At 39.7% G+C, this 20,862-nt stretch overlaps 1 protein-coding gene across 3 annotated transcripts; it reads right to left on the reverse strand.

The window, feature by feature from the left end:
- Window positions 1-311: 311 nt before the first annotated feature.
- On the reverse strand, window positions 312-20,050 carry gon4lb (gon-4 like b). Of its 3 annotated transcripts, none has more exons than XM_082149163.1 (31): window positions 19,914-20,050; window positions 19,305-19,525; window positions 19,120-19,221; window positions 18,774-19,015; window positions 17,489-17,563; window positions 17,348-17,395; window positions 17,196-17,246; window positions 17,012-17,110; window positions 16,154-16,264; window positions 15,868-16,044; window positions 15,565-15,784; window positions 13,681-13,782; window positions 13,553-13,593; window positions 13,364-13,476; window positions 11,205-11,406; window positions 10,928-11,014; window positions 8,984-9,158; window positions 8,724-8,874; window positions 7,952-8,102; window positions 7,642-7,758; window positions 5,853-7,454; window positions 5,023-5,317; window positions 4,734-4,897; window positions 4,441-4,638; window positions 4,166-4,309; window positions 2,813-3,124; window positions 2,619-2,729; window positions 2,305-2,479; window positions 1,303-1,612; window positions 1,111-1,213; window positions 312-999 (listed from the first exon to the last, which is right to left on the reverse strand). In XM_082149163.1, exons 2-31 carry the CDS (start codon window positions 19,504-19,506, stop codon window positions 886-888), a joined length of 5,994 nt encoding a protein of 1,997 aa, XP_082005289.1. In that variant the 5' UTR covers window positions 19,507-19,525; window positions 19,914-20,050; the 3' UTR covers window positions 312-885. The 3 variants fall into 3 exon arrangements, with proteins under 3 accessions (XP_082005289.1, XP_082005290.1, XP_082005288.1); XM_082149164.1 differs by having other exon boundaries at window positions 1,303-1,576; window positions 17,348-17,398; XM_082149162.1 differs by having other exon boundaries at window positions 17,348-17,398.
- Window positions 20,051-20,862: the final 812 nt, after the last annotated feature.

Consider the following 20,862-nt stretch of genomic DNA (forward strand, 5'->3'; position numbering starts at 1 on the left):
AGCAAATTTTGCATCTCATTTGGAAACCAAGGTCCCAGAGTCTGGAGGAAGAATGGAGAGGCACACAATCCAAGATGCTTGAAGTCCAGTGTGAAGTTTCCACAGTTTGTGTTGTTTTGGGGAGCCATGTCATCGGCTCGTGTTGGTCCACTGTGCTGTCCACTCAACGCAGCCGTCTACCAGGACATTTTCAGAGCACTTCATGCTTCCTTCAGCAGACAAGCTTTATGGAGATGCTGACTTCATTTTCCAGCAGGATCTCACACACACACACACACACACACACACAAATAATTCTGTCTCACACAAAGCCTGGTATAAATAGTCATTTTATTATTTGTCTGCCAGATTTCCTACAACTTTGTGCATCTTTCTCAAAACATCTGAAGCAAAATAAAAAGAACAAAACCACTCTTATATAAAAATACTGTACATCCATTTGTTCATATATTCACAGAATATACAGTCAATCTGTCAAAAACAATGTTGGTGAGAATCTGCTGGTTAGTGCTTTACAATGAAAATTTGTTTTCTTTTGACTAATCAAATGTTTCATTTTGTGCTCAGGAAGGCCCACCAATGGTTATACAATAATCAGGCCATATCAGAACCTGAGCTGGTTTTGTGCTACAATTCTTCAGTAATAATGTTGAGTTGGTTTTGTGTGTTTAGCATATGTCTGATAACATCTTCATATTTAATGGATTTAATACTTCATACGTTACAGATAGACCTTCAGAACCTTTGTCACCATGCTTAAAATACGTCTTTGGCTGGTATTAGTACACAACATGGGGTTTCTGTGCATGACTAGGCTCCAACTAGAAGAACTGTATCGGTGTTTTATTGCACAAAGACAACAGTTAATATGGATGAAGGAAAGTCTCAATCCTGCTCCTCATCAGTGGCAGATTGCTGCTCAGCAGCCTCGTCCTCTGAGCTGGCCTGACAAGCTGACGTATGGAAGAGACGCATCAGGTCCCGAAATCTCCTTGAAACCTGCAGAGACAGTGATGTTGAAAAAGGCACAGAAAGGAATGCTAAAATTGCTTTTCAAGGATCAAAAGTCAGAGCAGTGGAAATGGATCTGTAACTTTATAATCCTGGTACCTCACTGGCTGTTTTGTTTCCAAGCTGCTCTGCCACGGACTGAAAGGTGCTCTGATTGGCTCCTTGCTGCTGACAGGCAGTAAGGATCACTCGATCAGCCTCTCTATGAACCACACGATAAGAGGGCCATGTAAAACACAAGCACCATTAAACGATGCTCAAAAACAGATCATGATGTGTGGCTTTGCTCACCTGGTCCAGAGAATGACCCTCTCTCCACTGGGAGTGAGGGAGATGTTTTTGGCACACACAGGTGTGTCTAAGGCCGGGCTCAGTGTGCTCTGCTGAGTGGCATCTCTCTCTTCTAATTCATCATCTACATCCCTACTGTGCTTCTGTGGAGACGTGTGATGCTTATGCTTATCCTCATCGTTTTTCTCGTTGCCTTCTTCATTCTGTATTTTTTGCTCCTCTGGGATGGGGGAAGGGGGTCTCTCTCCTCCCTCCCACACAGGCCCATCACCTTCTGCAGGAGCAGGTACAGAATGTAGTTTCAGTTGAACTGTCAGTACAAATTAGATCCAGTAATTTAAATGACATATTTTAGAATTGTAACAACACCAATACCAACTAATATGTGAATGAACACTCCTGCATTTAAACAAATATTAATGTAAATATTAGAAAATATAAAAAGTACCGTGAACATGTACAGTGCCATTCAAAAGTTTAGTCAGTAAGATCTTTTTTAAAAGAAGTCTCTTATGCTCACTAAGGCTATATTTATTTGATAAAAAATACAACAAGAACTTATTTTATTTTATTTTAAAATGTCATTTATTCCTGTGTTGGCAAAGCAGAATATTCAGCATCATTACTCCTTCAGAAATCATTCTAATATGATTTGGTGCTCAAGAATAATTTCTTATCAATTTTGAAAACAGTTGTGCTGCTTATTTTTGTGGAAACCATGATTATTTGATTGGAAAGATTTATTTAAAATGGAAATTATTTTGTAGCATTATAATTGTCTTTACTGTAACTTGTGACCAATTTAATGCTTTATAAAATCATAATTTTTTTACTGACCCCAACATTTTTAACAGTAGTGTAAATTATAAGTAATAATTAAAGTAAATGTAGTAATAAAAAGTATCTTTAGAGGCTCTGTAGGAATACATGAAATTGCGTAAAAACTTGTGTAAATTATTTTTTTTGTAAATTGTAATAATTAAGCATTTGAAAAGACTTTACCATGATGTGGACTGTTTTCTCCACTGCCAGTCTCATCTTTAACCTCTTTCTCTGCCTCTCCATCCTCCCCTTGTCCTTTTTCCTCTTCCTTTTCTTCCCCTCCCCTTTCAGATTGCGCATCAGCAGACGGAAACACAGAATCTCGACTTTTCAGCACCTTTGAGCCATTAGTGGCCTGTTAACCAAAAAAACAACCGTAGTTGTATAACTCAATGTGAGAAAATAAAATATGAGGAAACAGTCTCCTTAATAATAAGGGTGGCAATTACACATTTTAAGATATGTTATAGCAAACACGCAAATAAAGCGAGCACCTTGTTGCTATGACAACGCAAGCATCCCTTTCTCTTATGCCTGCGATGTTTGGCATCATGGCTGGAGTCATGACAGGGACAGGAGCAATCTTTCTCAGGCCAATCACAGTCCTGAACAAAAGCACGAGATTAACAACTAAACAAGAATGGGAAAAACAACTGTGAATTCACTAGGATGTACAACATGAAGACACCTTGTAGTTGTCATGCGTGTGCATTTCTTTCCTCCTCTTGCTCCTGCTGCTGATCTGTCGAACCTTGTGCGACTCTTCATCCTCCTCTAGATCAGGGAGTGTGACCTCCTCAAACCCTCCCCATACACCTCCTCTAGAGTCCACACTCATCCCTGCCTCTCCATCTGTCCCAGTGCCCATGTCCTCTGGCCAAACTGCCTCTTCAAACTGGCCAGGACGTGCTGGAGGTGGACGCATCTCATCAAAAAACATCCAGAATTCTCCCTGTAGGTGTGTGTGGCCCTTAAGGAGGGTGACCATCTGTGCTTTGAGCTGAGTTACAAAAGCAGAAGTAAAGGGATTTTAGATGACAAGTCTGGACAATAAACAGTGGTTCCCAAACTTTTTTTGCATCACATTGCGCTTTCTCGTCTGGTGTAGACACTGTTATGGCAGTTATGATGTTTGAAGTAGATTCATCTGCTTTACGTTTACCTGGCACTGTCAGTCCTTTCACAAACTTGTCTATACTTAGTGCAGAACCATGCTCTGTTCAATGTTCAATTCTGTTATTTCACGACAACCACTACAACTGATTACAGACAGCTCAAGCAGGTACTGATAATCATCTTGAGGTAATAAAATGTAATTTATATTTGATGTTCATTCATTTACTTGCGTGGTAAGTAGCCGCATAAGCGGGATAATTTCACAGTATGGTCTCCTATCACCCTAAAGAGGTCTCTTTTGCATAAACCGCTGACTGTCCACTTTCACTTAGCCTTTCCTTTTTTACAATTCCGCACCGCACTCAGCTACAACTTCAGTGTTTGAGGAAGTGTCAAAGAAGACGTTCGCTGGCAGCCAATGAAAACCATAAGCTGTCATTATGCAAATTTGGTATTGTTAAGTAAGTATGAAAAGGAAGTGAGACTGAGATTGCTGATGATTTCAGCAGTTCAGACTCTATCCTTTCTTTTAGGAGACAATAACTTTATTTGTCATGCACTGATCTTTAAAAAATTTCAGCCATTTTACATTCACAAACAGCTATATTACACACTGCATAAAGGTAATATTCGACAAACCAGAATGGGGCACTTTAATGTTAACAACTGCTGAAAAGTTTGGGGTTGGTAGGATTTTTTGGTTTCTGAAAGAAGCATCTCAAGGATTTTTTTCAGGAATCTTTGACGAATACAAAGTTTCAAAAAAAGAATAGCATTTACTTGAAATATAAATAACGTTACAAATGTTTTACGGTCACTTTTGATCAGTTTAATGCATCCTTGCTGAAAATAAATTAAATAAAAAATAACATCTTTCTGACTGCAGAAAACCTTTCAATTTAGTCATCAATCCATCTATCCATACCTCTTCAACACCAGCAGGACTGAGAGGACTTCCACTCTGCAGAGCTCTCACTATCTTCTGGTAATGAGAAGGATTCTCCCCAAAGCTGATCTCCAACTGACGCAGGAACCGACGACTCCTCTCAAAGGCCTGCTGCTCCTCAAACTGGGGATGGGAGAGAGAGGTTGGGAGATATAAATAAAGTTTTGTTCTCTTTTTAGCACTGACATTTATCAAATGAATAGTTATTTGCCGGGAACATTTTTTTTTTTTGTCAATAAATTGATTGTAAGTACCAGTCCACACTCCAGCGCTTGTTCTGGTAAAAGGAAAGCTGCAAAGTCCTTGAGGAGCTCAGGCCAATCTTTGAGGAGAAGTTTCAGCTGGGAGAACAGCTCTACAACACTGCGGCTCTCTCCTGACTGGTCAAACTCATAAAGCAGTCCTAAAAACTCCTCCACCTTACCAGGGATGTCTTGCAAGACCTCACGCACCTATAACAGCACAAGAAATGGAAAAAGATGACAGTGTTTCTCTAATCATTGGTGTAAAGGAGATACTAGTGCGTCAAAGATACAAGTGGTCTGACCCTGTTGAGATAAGCCTGGGCAAAAGCCATGTCTTTGCTCTCTCTCAATGGATCGTTGTCCAAAATGTGGTCATCATACAATAGCAGCAGCTTTGAGGCATCTTTACTACCTCGTTCCTGACGTCGACTACGCTTCAGACTACGAGGGGGTGGGCGACCGCGGCCTGTAAAAGTAAGTAAACTATATCCAGTGAAACATTTCATATTGGAAAACCAACCAGGACAGTAGGCTCATTTTAACTTGACATCACTCAAAACAACATAATCAGGTGTTAACAATTGTATTGACCTCTTCCACGGCCTCCTCCTCTCCCGGTGATCTGTGGGGGGTCGTCGCCCAGTGGCGCTTCTCCCTCAGGAAGCTTTTCGCCTTCTCCCTCCCCTACTTCCATCTCATCACCCTTTATCGTCCCATCATCCTCATCCTCGGAGTTCTCCTCCTGCGAATTCTGGGAAGCAGGGGAGTTTTGAGAGTTTGGGGAGGTGGGGGATGTTGGGGATGTGGGCGAGTTGTCCTCCTCAGAGTCTCCCTCTCTGCACAGTCTCCTCTCTGATGCCAACCAGGTCAACTTTTCCATTGTCTCCTACCGAGGGAACACAGCAGGAACAATTTAATAAAACTAGTTTTGTTAAAATAAATACACATATCGGATAACAGTTGATATTAGATTTTTATTTTATTTATTGCTATCAGCTGTATATAATATAATGGTGCATGCTCATTTAATCTATTTTTACATTTCAATTATCTTTGCGATCATCTAAAACTCAATCACTAAAAACACAAATTTAATAACTGTTAAATGTAATCTTGCAAATCTCAAAATGAGAATACAAATTTTTTTCATACTGCACATTATAATGCTGTGATGCCTAAATTCCCTTGTATCATTAAAAATTATTGACTTTAGTTTTAGTGTTTTGTTCTTAATTTATTTAGACAATAACATCGAATTTCAATATCTTTGAGACTTTTAACATCAAAATCTAAAACCTATGCCATAACATGAAAAAATATTCAAATTTTTAAAACTGGTCGGCGTGTTCCTAATATTTTAAATATCATAAACAGATTCATTTGCAATTTTTTTGTGTAACATTTCCTAAAAACAAACAAACCTGAAGTTCTGGAACAGACAGTACAGATTCCTCTGATGCCGAAGACATCACTTCCTCCTCATCTTCATCCTGCGTGAGGTCATCAAAATCCTCCTCTTCCTCATCCCGCTCTCCATCTCCATCTTTTTCTCCGTCTCCATCCTTCTCTTCTCTTCCTTTATCGCCACTTCCACCCCCATCTCTTTTTCTGCCATCTTCTCCATCACCGTTCTTCTCTCCTTCTTTATCTTCATCACGCTCTCCATCTCCCCCACTCTCCCTCTCTTTGGCCTGTCCAACATCCTCATTCCCACTGCTCTGTTTCTCTCCCCCACTGGACTGTTGCTCCTTCCCATCTCCAGTGCTGTGTTTGTGCACTCCGAGTGTTTCCTGACTGCCAGAGCCCGACCGGACAGGAGGACAATCTCCAGTATCCGTCTTCACCCTCACGGAGGCTTCAGCATCACTGTCCGTGCTTGCATCCATGCTGGTCAAACTGGAGTCGGGGCTGCAAGAGGACTCTGAGAGTGCCAGGAGAGGACTACCAAACAGGGCACCAGCCATTTCCTCTTCCCATCTGTCTCCAGTCATTTCCTCACCCTCTTCCTTTCTTTCTTTATCTTCTGTGGATGGTGTTATGATGTTTAAAGGCACCTCAGTCCTCTCTGTGTTCTTTAGTACCATGGAGCCAGCAGGAATGTCAGAACAGGCAGTCTGCTGGGATAAACTCCCTGGTGCAGCTTCAGCATGAAGTGGAGCAGGTTGGTTCAGAATGAATGGGTCTTGGGGCAAAAGTAGGAACTGAGGAACTCCAGTAGGTGAAATGGTCTGAACCAGTACAAACTGAGAACTGTCTGCTGCTGGTGATGTCACAGGAGAAAAAACAGTCCTTTGACCATTTTGAACACTATAGTGAGAAGGTGTGATGTCCTTCATGGTTTGCAAAAAGTCACATTCTGACCTCTGTGTCGTCTTTCCAAAATAGGGACTTGAGGCGTTTTCCACGGCCTGGGGGGCTGGTTTCAAAGGAGCAAGTTTTCTAGGCATGGTCCGTTTCTTGTGCTTATCGGACATCTGCTGCATGCCACACGTCCTGACTGTCCCAGTACTATGTAGAGGCATGTCACCTTGGGGTATCTGAACTACAGTGGGGGGCAAGTTGGCAGAAGGGTGTGTCGGATTACCAGCCCCCAATTCTGGAGTAACATACTGGAAATTAATAGGATAAGATGCGCTCAGTGGGGTGGTCCCATGTGCAGGAGTCAAAAAGGGCTGACCCAATGGGAACACCCCATTTATAGGAGTGCTAGGTGTTTGGGCCAATAATATTACACCATGTGCTGGAAGCGGTGTGGAGACATTGGATAGTGCATTTCCTGCACCTGTGGGACACGGAGGAGCTTTCGCCAATGGTGTGAGAGTAGGGCGGGCAAAACCGAACAGACGCTGAGATTTGGGCTGTGGAGGGCGACTTACACTTGGATGTAGACGAAGAGAAACACCTTTAGGGAGGAATTGTGGGTAGCGTGTTCCTTTTGGGAAGGACAGGGTAAGAGATTTGGTGGTGGAGGTCACCTGTAAACTGCTCTGAAAAACTCCCCTATGGATGTATGGCAAGCTTTTCTGTAAAGGCACATTTTAAACCATTAGGATTGTACTTGATATCAGATAGATTTTTTTCTTTTTAATGTAGAATTTCTCTTCAATAGGTTTTAGTGAAAAAGTCTAGGGTAGTTGCTCTGAACTAAGGTAAACTTCCAGGTGGCCTGGGGGGGAGGTTGAGAACCACTGGTCTACGGGGTTGTAATACCTTCAGCCAGATTGGCATAATGTCCTGCTCTCTCTCCACAGGAGGGCCCTCCTCTCCAGGTACCACAGGTCTGCACATCACCGGCAAAGGAGGAACCACACCATTCTGGCAGTAAAACTGAGACATACAACATTAGATTGTCATAATAAACTTGAACCCACATTAAACATGACAGAATATTATGATTTAAATTTTCGGCTTCAGAAAGTGTAGAAATTAATTGAGGAAACTGGGGAGCAAATGTGCACCACCACAAATACCAGTGTATATGAAGATGGGCAGATGAACCAATAGATGATCGACGAATTACCTTGATTATGTTGTGTGGGGCTTTGGCGGACGCCATTTCCTTCACACGTGCACGCAGCTGCTCTTGAAGCTTGGGGCGGATCAGGTAGCGGCTCATCAGGTGGTATGGGAACTCTGTTTGAGCGAAGTGATTTAACCCCAATACTATCAGTCTATAGAGAGGTGGGAGCAGGGGAAGAGAGAGAGGCAGAGGGTAAACTGGGTGAAGGTATGGCTCACTGCTTCTTCAAGTGTTTGCTAGCTGGTGTCAGTTGTGCAGACTGAATGAGGTGCTTGTTTTGATACACTAAACTGCAAAAAGCCCATATTGACGTTTCTTCCTTCACGGACCAATTGCATTATGAATTTGACATTTGCAGTCAAAAGGTGAACTGTAACTTCTAAAAAAAGGTACTTATTTCCACCTTAGAAACAGACGTTAACAGGTATTAGTATACCCTGTGAAATTCAGAGAATGTATATTTCTTTCCCACATTAAGTTTTCTCTTTAATTCTCACTTTTTTTTAAGTACTTGTATGACTATATATAAGCAATGCAATTTCCTTAAATATGGATTTATAGCACCACTATACAGCAAAATATAGATCTAAATTAACTAATTAAAAGTGGTTCTTTAGTAATTGCTTAAATTTTCCATGGCAAGGATGACATATGCATGTAAATGCCCCACTACATTCACAGACTGTTAAAAGGCTGAATAAAAAACATTTCTATAAAACATTCATTCCCATGACTGAAACTATATGGAATAGACAGTCAGAGCCATTTGTACCCGTCTTCTCCTTTGGTGTAATAATGTTTGCTGCGTGTGCGATGCAGGACTGGATCCAGACTGCACTGTGGTAGAAGCTCTGGGTACAGAAACACAGAGCGTGTGGCGAACAACCATGCAAGACCAGCTGGGAGCAATGGGTACGAAAAAACTACAGAAACACAAAAAACATACTGCCATCAGATATATACACACACATCCATGCATGTGCTCTTCACTTGATTTATTGCATCATATGAATTCATTATGAGATGCCTGACCTGAGTGACGGCGAAGGGGTTTGGGAGGAAGATACAGAGGAGACGGACATTGTTTTAACTCCTCCAGCAGCTTGAGGGAGGACTGCAAGTTACACACCCTAAACATGCTTCTAAAACCAGGATTAACTGCTGACCTCCCCTCCTCAGCCCGCTCAGCAAATGACAGCAACTCCCCCTACCAACACAGGACAGGAAACAGTTTGTAGTATCATTGTAATGTCACTATAATTATCTTTTTTGTTGAAAAAGTACTAAAATACACAGGACAGGAAACAGTTTGTAGTATCATTGTAATGTCACTATAATTATCCTTTTTGTTGAAAAAGTACTAAAATTCACTGACTCAATTTCTTTGATTTTGAGATATACAAAAATAAAATGTAACATTCTGGACAACATTTTGGCATAAAGCTATGTATATAATTTTTTTTTGTTTTCCCTAGATCTGTGGCTTCTAAAATGCTGCGTAAAAAGTGTTAAATCTCCTCTTTCTTATCTGTAAAAAATATATTTTTAAACAAGATAAGGGTAAAATGGCATTTAGGGATAAAGGAGGGGGAAAATTAGCTTGGAAATCCAGACCCAAATCTGAAAGATCAAGGGTCCGGCATCGAGTAATGAAAATTGCCCAGCTCGAGGGGCGGCACCTAGCCTGGGAAAACCCAGACTACTTCCGGCGAATTTTAATTCTCTCTCCAGGATAGTCTGGAGAAGAGCCCATTCAAACTCATTTCTGTGCCGCCGAAATCGCGGCACCAATCAGAAACGTTTGGGGAGGGATTTACATGATGATGACAGCGCAGCGACGCTGAAGGAGATTTCATTACAAAGATGGATGCCACCGTGGAACATCACTCGTTCGAATCATAGACAGTATATAAACGAATCAGTTATCGCGTCTGTTTTGAGCGATTTAAACTTACCGTTTTCGTTAAAACCGGAGCAAAGAACAACACTCGAAGCATACGTCATCTCCTTCATCGATCTGATTGGTTTTATGACTATCCAATTGCGCTCAGAGGAATTTGAGCTACGTTGGTTGGTGACGCCCCTTTGGAAATGATTTGTCTACATAGCTTCGCCAGACCCTACACTCAGTTTCAACTGAGAAGGGTCTGGTTTTAACCAGGCTAGCGGCACCGAGCATGCATTTGAAAATTTCACTGCACGCAATTGGATAACACTACGACCAATCACAACAATAAGCCCCATACTTTAGCTACCATCAGCTAACTGGTAGATTAGACTCTTGCCGTATTCGGTCGGCAAAACAGCAAAAACGTCCTTCTTGCAAAGGAACGATTCGACAGCCGTCTTCTGTTCCTCTTTTAGATAAAAAGCCAAGTCTAACTCGTTCATTGTAGCGGCCAAAGCCGTTTCAAACAACTGGTGTTCATCCATAGCCATCTTGCAATGTTTACTAATGACTTCGACATCACAGCGCCGTCTCCATCTGTTTAGCTCGCCTCTGGCCTGCCTATATCAGATAACCCGATGTGATTGGTGCAGCTCGGATACAAGGGCATATTTAATGAGCATCATTACTCGACGCCAGAGTAAACTCGCTGAGCAAATTCAATTTGTGCTCTCGCGAGAACTCTGGATTTCCAGGGTAGGGGAAAATGACATTTTAATACACAAAGGAAAGCAAGCAGGAAAGGGGGGAGTAGAAGAAAATACATTTGTACTTATTGCAATAATACAGATTTTCTTGTAATTTTCCTAGTTATAAAAAATAATTAGTCAAACAACAAAAGCAGAACAGAATTATTTCTTCACTTTAAGATTGAAACAATCTAGGTTTATCACACAGGAGAAGCAACAGGCTTTTCAACCATGCAAAGCACTTTTCCTTTACATTGGTCACTTTTGAACCATGTTCATTCATCAGTCTTTTCTTAAAGCCTTAAAGAAACTGACGTGTTTAATCCCCAATTTTCTTACCAGGAAATGTTTGGTGGTTTGAGCTTCACTCTGTAGCGCCTCCACTGGGTTGCACAGCATATTGACCTGTGTCAGTAACTGGACATGCTGGACATCAAATTTTAATCATATTAGCATAAAACAAGAACTTTGAAAAGATGTTTTGCCAGTGCATTACATGAATCACATTCAACAAACAGCTCTGTGGTAAAAGATTAGATCCGTGTGACCAGGTAACCCTTTCAGGGTAAATTAAGTGCGTTTAGTGTATAAGGTGGTGTTTAAAACAGTCTCTTACTTGCTGTATTTGCTGCTGCAGCTGTATTCTCTGAGGAGATGTGACCACCAGAGGACAGCTGGGCTGCAAAAGAACCAAGCCAGGCCCAGGTGCATGCTGGGTGGTCCGAACCTGGTTCTCCCGTCGCTGCTGCAAAGCATCCAGCTGCTCTCTAACGGTCCGCCTGCATGCTGTCAACATGTGAGCCAGTGGCTCCTCAAACCTGATGACAGACAAACTGAAACATACTGAATCTGAAGAGAGTGAGGGATGTTTTAAAATGTGTACTAGAAGCACTAATTATTGCAAAGCAAATATGCCATCTTGATGAGACATAATTTAAATTGTCATAATTTGAAACTAGTGATATATGACATATCAGTACCTTATTTATTATTAAAGATTTCTTTTAATTTACCATATGAGGCAACATTGGATATTAAATTGTATATGCTAATTGTATCCTCAATGTATATGCTAATTTGTATCCTCAATGTATATGCTAATTTGTATCCTCAATGTATCCATTTTAAAAACATTTGTAGTCACTGAATACTAACTAATCAAATTTCAAAATGAATAGCCATTTTCTATTCCATGCATTATGTTGTGATGCCTACATTCACTTTTAGCATGTAATACAATTTAGACAAAACAGAATAGAATTTTAATATAAGCCATTTATTGGTTATCTGCTATAAGATGACATTTATCAGCTTAATCATCCAGACTTTAATAATAAATAAATAAACAATTAGCAAACCAGTTTAATTCCATATTGTAATGTTTTTCCAAGAGAAACTGAAAAAGTGTGTGTGGGAGTTATCAACTAGGAATTTACGGAATCTAGAAAAATCGGCATTCCACACCAAATGGAGTTAGACCTAAATGAAAATGGGAAATTGACAGTTGCATACATATTAATGGTATAATAAAAACAGCATTATCAATAGGCAATATAATTATTTTGTATATTTTCATTAAAATGCAAAAATGCTGATGCTTATGTTCCTCTGATCTAGTGACATAATGTTTAGTAAAATCATCGTTAAGTTACGGTTACTAATTAAGTAGACCAAGTGTCTTATACTCTCTGTAGCCTAGTTAACAGGCACAAGTCCTTGGCATTTATACACACACACTCACAGTGTGGAAGAGACAGCACAGACGTCAATGTACCTCGTTAACATTTAAAAAAAAAAACATCAGCCACATCTCTGTCTGTACCCAGAACACAGTGACGCACGGAAGTCACATTCACACAGTGCAAGCTGTAATGACCCCTTCACTAGGCAAATAATAAGCTGTAACACTGTGTGACATGTCCATCTCTTGACAGTTTTGTGCTGATTGACACTATACTATTTCCGTAACAAAGTTAATTACACGTATCCTTAAAGAACAAAGAGGTGACAAGCCTGATGTGACGGGTTTTAAATAAGGGCTCAGACAGGACTGCTGATGACTGTTATACATCAGAAAAAGGGCCACATGTTTTAAGGGAAGCCCTTTGAGTAGATGTCAGAGGTTTGTTTGTGTGTGCGCGAACGTGCATGTAGCGGTTATCTGTTCCAGTAAATGAGCTCTATTTAAAGCCTCTGTGCCTGGATTCTGCACGTAGCACAGGCATACAGTGAAATCTTTTCAGCACGTTCACAGTGACGTATAGACCTGCACCTGTACAGCACTCAGCAGTGGGGGATGCAATTTGTGTGCATGTGTTCAGTCTATACTGAATGTGTACATGTAGCTCCGCAGTGTCCATACTTTGTCCCGGGTCAACAGCGAAACAATCAGACACATTAGAGTATTTCTCTACCTCCCTACCCAAACAGATACAGCACTCCTCTGCTGCTCTGTCCCATAGGGAGGACGCATCTTGAGGGTGTTTTAACATGTCCCCTTGCTTTGTACTGTTAGAAATACAGTTTTATTTTATGTTAGAAAGCGAATGCATTTAGTTTTCTTTATCGCAAAAAGGACATAAACACACACATTATAGTATAGAATTATATAGTTATAAACTTATATAGAATATATAGTTATAAATATAAAATTGTTTATTTGGGCCAGTTGAAATGTGAAAAGGCCACAGAAATCTACTGACATGACCGGGGAAGTAGGAAAAAAATCCTTATTGTTGAGCCTCGGACTAGGTGGTGTGTGCTTGTGTGTGTTACCTAATGGCTTGAGGAACATTAAATTGTGGAGTGTCATTGGCCTCCTCATCACGTTCCTCATCTTCTTCATGACCTTCCTCGTCTTGTTCATTGGCTGCCAACTCATCATGGAACTGGAGAAGAGTAGAGAAAATGAGTGAGGAATGACTGGCTTTAGTTTATATTCCTGTTAGTGTTAAGTCCTTTTACCGTCTCAAACAGCTCTTCCATGAGCTCATTGACTTCCTTCTCTGCAAGAGAGAGAGAGAAAAAATTACTAAAAGCAAACACTTTAAACTGAGGGGTTTATTCAATCTAAAACTCGTATAAAAACCCACTTGTGATTCGAACAGCACGATCATTTCGATAATCCTCCAAATCTGGCTCATCTAGATCATCTAAAAAGTTATATTCAGGGTCGTCATCTTCATCAGCCTCTTCTAAAATACAGAGAGAGAATCATCAGAAGAACTGTATTTTTCACGAGTGAGAACACACACAGAGCAGTGATGCTGAAAAGGACTTGGGGAAAAGGTCAGGGGAAGAAAAACATGGGTGGAAAAAAACAGAGGTAGGTACTTAATCGCTGACGCGCACACACATTAAACTAGTCACACAGAGAAAACCATTTCAACATTTAAGAAAAGTGCTTTGACAGCATCTGTCTGAGTGCAACGGGCATGATAGTGATTTGTTTAAAAGACATGATTACATTTGCGGGTTCATTGGTTCAGCCAAGGCCAGAAAACAAATGATAGAAGTCAAAAACAGCCCCAAATAATATCAACAGTTTGGGGTAAGATTTTTTTGATGTTTTTGAAAGTCTCTTATGTTCTGCAAGACTGCATTTATTTTAATAAAAAAATACAGTAAAAACAGTTATATGTGAAATATTATTACAATTTAAAGTAACTTTTCGAATTCAATGTTATGTATTTTAAAATGTAATTTAATCCTATGATTAAGTCAAATCTGAATTTCCATCAGCCATTACTCCAGTCTTCAGTGTCACATGATTGCTCTAAAATTCATTCTAATATTCTGATTTGGTGCTCAAGAAATTTTGTTATTATGATAAATGTTGAAAACAGTTGTGCTGCCTGATACTTTGAACCATTTAACTTATCCTTGCAGAAGTGTGCATTACAGTAGGGCTGTGCCGGTAAACTTGACAACTGCACCGCCGCAGTGGCTGAGTAGCACCGGTGGCGGTACGCCAAAACACATTTTTTTGAATGTGAATGCTGTTTTACATTAATATAATGACAAGAGTGAACCACAAAGCTTTGTTTACAAAAGACATAATAGGTGGAAATATGGTCGAATGAGAGAGTTGTGCGTGAGTCCATAAATTTAAGCTTTGTCTGCTTTGTATTCTATTTTGCGATTTTCAGCGAATTTAAGTTTCTTTTCCCAAATCTTCACTCACGTCTCACCCATTTTTGCAGGGGATTATAAACGTTTCTTCCTTTGGTTTGCTTTTAATAAGGCCTATTATATTCACATTCTTTACTGTGGTAAAGTAGAACAACGCTGTAGGACAGATAGCCTACCTTTTTAGTTGCACATCAAATTCTTTTTAACATCGTTTGTGCTTATTATTATACTTGGTAAGGCGCGTCAAGTTTATTTGTAAAGCACGTTTCTCACACGCGGGTGATTTTAGTTTCGCTTTCTCTGGCAGTGCAAAATCAAACACAACCTAAATGTCTTGCCCTTGTGGAAGATAAAATTCGCTCTTCAGACCTTTTACAACAAGTAGAAAACATGAAGATATTAGAAAAGAGATGTTCTCTTTACGGCTCGTGTCCCACATCCATCTCAGAGCGATAGGCGTAGGCTATATCACGCATCTTTGTGTGGAAATATTAAACGAATGTTTTGTAATTATTCAACTTTATTATGTTTTTTAAGCTACCATTATTTACTGATATTAATTTCAAAGCTTTACAGGCTTTAGTGTGTTGTTTAATTGACGGAAGTGCTCAAATGTATGCATGTATGTTATGTACACACATGTATGTTACGAAATGGATGTTTGAGCCTCGTGTATTATAATTTTTTATTTCAAAATGTATTTAATTGAGGTGTGTGTGCATACATACTTTTTACATTTTTTTATCACAACAACTCCCAACCACCACGCCACCGCCGGTAGTTGGTCCATTACCACCGTGGTGGTAAAAAACTGCCACCGTCACAGCTCTACATTACACACTGACCATCATTGTCCAGGTGAGAGGTCATGAGTCCCTGCAGCCATTGGGTCCATTCACGGTCCTCCGGTGTGGAGACATTATCGTACATATCTGGTGTGATGTCTGGTGCACGGAGCTCTGCCTCCAGCTGATCCAGAGGGACGTCCCTCAGCGGACGCTTTGACCGAGTACGACAGGCTACCAGACTGCCATTCGGCTCCCCTCCACTGCCATTGCTCAGAGCCTTCAACAGACAGACACACTGAATTTAGAGAGAACCATATATAGTAGGCAGAGAGATTTGTTTGTGTGTATGTGATGCAGTACCTGGTAAGGCTCCATGCAGACAGGACTGAGTTCAAGTTCTTTATCCACAGCATGGAGTTTCTCAATGAAGGGGTCAGGGGCCCTGAGGGATCGTGAGGGGCCACAGGACTGAGGAGGTGGGGCAGGGGGACCCATAGGCACTGCCTCAACACTCAAGTGCCTGGAGAGCCTGGGCTTCTGTGATAGAGATGGAGGGGGACAAAGAGAGACGAAGAGACTTAAAACCTTGAAAAATGTGCAGAAAGAATGAAATATGTGTATGTGATCATAATACTGTGTGAGGTACCAGTCTGGGGCTGTTACTGGCATCATCACAATGGGAGGGTGTATGAGAGGAAGAACGTCTGCTGCCACGTGGTGAGGAGGCCGTGCTCTCCACATCACTCTCCAAAAATGTCTGAGAGAAAAATGTTATATTGCAAAAGCATTTAAATGCGCAATTGAATCTGATTGACAGTGATAACAATAGCAATAGCAAAAGATGGTACAAAACAATCTGATACTATATATCAATTGATCTGTGCATTAAGTCTTGGAGTGTAAATGCAAAATAATAGACCTGCCCCTTTTTAAGTGTTACTTTGTTGTTCATTTTATTATTAACTTTACAAAACAGTCTTACAGTGTGAACTTAACTTAAGTGCAAAATTGGAATCAGAACTTTCTAGGACTGAACTCTGTTTCTCTCCTATACACACACACATATATATATATAGGAAAGAGGGACAGAGAGAGAGGGAGCTTTATGAGCAAATGACTCAACTTGATACTTATTGATATTTGTTTCAGTAGAAATGTTCAAATTTCAATTCATTCTTCCATCATTTTGACTTCCATAGAAATTATTCACTTGAGTTGTTTACTCATAAAGCTCTCTCTCTCTGTCCCTCTCCTATGCATATGTATAACAAGATTTGGATTGTTGTAGAAAAACAGTTCTAGAAAATTCCAGAAAGTTCTAAACGGTTCTAGAAAGTTTTAGAAAGTGCAGTAACATTTGTTATATGGTTGTTTAAATTTTTTTTTGAACAGTGCATAAGAACCGAATTTATTTGAAATATAAATCTTTTTAGTCAAAACCCTAACATTTTGTACCATAGTATTTGAATAATATATGTAAAAATGTCAAGTGTGGTATATGCACCTCCTCAGCTGTTTCATCTTCCTCATCTTCATCAGGACAATACTCTTCATCAGAGGAGTCCTCCTCCTCTTGCAGGGGAATGTCCACAAACTGGGGTGGCTAAGAAAAGAGTCCAAATAGCAAGGAACATCAACCAAAAAACAATACGAACTCTCACAGGTGATACATCACAACCATTTTATACCTTAATCTCACATGGCCTTTTTATTGGAGAGATGTTCCAGTTGCACATCCCCTAAAATATATAAAAAATTTAAATAAATCAGCAATTATTTTAACACTCATATAAAACAGCTAAAATTCTCAAACCATCCTGATAAGAAAAACAACACTCACCACCCCTTTCTCAACAACTTCTTTGAGCTTAGAACGGGTCATTTTAGGCTCCTACATTATACAGAAAATAAATACAATCAACTGAAATTATCATGTTCAAATAGACATCCACTGTAAGAGTAAAATAAAGGAGGAACTTACAAACATAGGCATATCTTGTGTCTCTCTTATAGCAGCTTTCATCATGGCCACAACATGCTCATTGGTTATCACCTCCTGAGGTCAAACACACACACAAAAATAGTTTGTAATTGATTTTCAAATTACTACCAATTTGATAGTAGCGTTTCCTTACAATTATTATTTTCTTGAAGATTCAGAGAATAAGCTCAGATCATAGTGATTTAGTAATAGGGCTGGGAGAAAAAAATCGATTCACCTAGCTATCGCGATTAAAAAAAAAAAATTACGATTTTAAAATCGATTTATTTTTATTTTTATTACAGAATCGATATTAATTCAAATTAAATTGCTTTATTTTTGTCCTTGCTTATTTATGAGGCTGACAGAAGTTAGCCACTTTTGTTCCAACAGAGGATGAAATGTGTCATTATCTATGAGTGTTAAGTGTCGTGTCGCAATGTCAAGTGGACGCGTGGAAGCGACGTGAGACTGAATGCACAGAAAAGCCCTCACGCTACTTATGCTGAGAGAGAGATAAGACAATAGAGCTGCACGATTCATCTTTAAAAGACTGTGATCTTGGTTCAAACACCTACGCAATCTTCTTCCATTTCGTCTGTCTATTAAACCTTTGACAAAATCATAATCGCAACATTCAAATCTGTGTTGGCGCTGCCGCTGACCCGGAGAGAGTAGTCATGAAACAGCAGTCTTTTCAACCTCATACTCTCATAGTGTCATTGTTTATGTGATACAATAGTTCACATTATCATAGAAGTACTTGGATAAAAGTTTAAAGTTCAAATATAAATACTGATGTCCACCATAGCGATCAAAATAGAGTAAATCAGCTTTTGATAGAAACTTGGCGCTTAAAATAACGCATTTATCGATTACATTGTTTCGCCACTAGGTGGCGACAAGTGACTTAAAAAAATGATTTGTCATTGAATAATTTATTCAAGAGAATGTACTACTGTATGAAGATGTGATGAATTGTTTTTGTAAATATGACTCATCTTATACATCATGTACAGTCTGTATAAGTGTATGATCTAGCTTTTCCACATGGTCTAGTGTAAAAAAAAAAGCTCAATATTTTGCAATATCGAATAAGCAATTCTTAAAAGAAAAATCGCAATAAATATCGTATCGGCACCCAAGTATTGAGATAGTATCAAATCGGGAGATAGGTGTATCGTCCCAGCCCTATTAAGTAATGTGACCGCATTTGTTAAAAATTTCAAGAACACATAAGCAAAGAATCTTAAAGGAACTTGCATCTTGTTTAAGTCAGACTCACATGAATGATGTTACGAACGTTGACAGAGGAGAGCTTGAGTTTTTTAGATTTGAGCGTTAAATCTCTGTCCAGCTTCCTCAACTCTTCCTCACTCTCCTCCTCTTCCTCCAGCTCTTCTGAAGACGTATCCATCTCTCCATTCTTCTCAGGGAACTCTCCTTCCACCCGAGTCATTCCACTTTTCTTTACATTCAATCTATTTCGTTTCTTCAGCCACTCCTCTCCTTCACACCTGTCCTCATCTAAGGATTGGCAAGCAATGAGACTTTTGGAAAACTCCTTGACTTGACAAGTAACATTACAAAGTCAAGTGTGGATAATAATAAGGCCAAATGTGCTGACTCACCCGCAGTGATGACCAGATCCAGCTCTGCATCCTCCTCCGACTGCAGGGGGGATGAAACTGGAGTGGAGTCATGGACACTGTCAGCATCATCCTCACCATGGTCTGCCCACACACAGAAAAAAAAAAACTAATATCAAGTTCTGCTACTAACTTCCCTCAAGGAATACTGCTAATTTCTGCATTACCTGGGCTGGAGTTCTGCTCCTGGCAATTGGATTGAACTGGAGTCTGTATTGACCTCGTCTTAGTGGGGGTGGAGACCTTCCTTCTCAAGGAACTAGGAGACAGTTTGAGAGAGAAAGGAGATCTGCTGATAGATTCCCTCTTAGGTGCTTTGGCAGGATTCAGTTGTAGTTCTGGAGATGACGACTTGCGTTTCCACCCCATGTTCAATCGATCTCTGAGCCTGAAATCACAGGTTAAGAAAAAGATCCAAACTGATGTCTTCCAGCTAACCATGATTAACGGTCTCTATTCAAGCAATTATATATATATATATATAAACAATTATCAGTCAGATAAGGAAAACTATAACAGGACAACATTATTTCTGGTTGTGTATCAAAACCCAGTGAGCCGCCTACCTAGACAGCTCACTAGTATGAAACACAGAGCAATACATTATAAATACAGTGAATCTGTAGGATTGTATCTTCTGCTGCTAGCTTATTTGCTAACTGAAGTTAGCATTGCGCCCCTAAGCAAAACACGGCACTCGTAAATAGTTTATATTTGTGCCACGCAAGGATGATATTTTTTCTGTTCACATTTCATAATGTAAAAATCTATCTTACCCACGAACAAATGTTTGCAGCCATCGGTAGATTTATACACACTAGCCCGCCGCTTCACAACAAACGGCGGGTGTTGCGGTCATTTCCTTCCCTCACAAACAGAGGCGATGAAAAACCGTTCCCACACCTCATTAGCGCTGACTGCCACTGTACAAAACCACGAGTCTGTCAACAATATTTTAAAATATATTTATTAAAACCAAAAAAAAATTTAAATAGCGTTTTGCAACAAAATAATATTAAATTTGTGATACTTTGTAAAATAAATAAATAGAGCACTCCTGCAGCCAGACTAGGAGTCTATTATATATATTTTTAACGTATTATTATTATTATTATTATTATTATTATTATTATTCAAATAAAAGTATATAAATAAAGCCAGGGAGGTGAAAGAGCCATACAAATAAAATAAAATAAATAAATAAATAAATAAATAAATTCAGATTTTTTAACAGATCTTAAAAAGAGAACATGCTTTCGAAAAAGATAACAGGAATGTAAAGAAGAGTGGAATGACTAGGGTGGAAGGAGAGTTCCCTGAGAAGACTTAACATTTTAAGTCTTCCACTATGAGTCTTCCCTACTTAAAAAAAAAAACATACTGGGAGGAGTCATTTATAGTTGGGACTGTATATTTACCTTCAGTTGCCACTTGAGTTTTTCGTTTTTGTTCTGCATTGCAGCAGAGCAAGACTTCATCTAGACTTACAAAAGCTGTTAAAAGTTTTAGGAAAGTTGCAGAGAAAATACCACCAACAACCAGAAAGCTCAGATAGGGGAAAAAATATTTGTCTCAACGTAAAATATTCTTTACAAACAATTACCCTGAAAGTTATGCCATATGTGAACAATGGGCAGAAATCGACCAGTTCGTGATTTTGCACCTCCTAAGCGAGAAAAATCGTGGCAGTCAAGTTCTCGGGAGATTCAACCGGCCGCAACGAGG

The sequence above is a fragment of the Leuciscus leuciscus genome (assembly GCF_965113295.1).
Source record: "Leuciscus leuciscus genome assembly, chromosome: 20".
Classification (NCBI taxonomy): domain Eukaryota; kingdom Metazoa; phylum Chordata; class Actinopteri; order Cypriniformes; family Leuciscidae; genus Leuciscus; species Leuciscus leuciscus.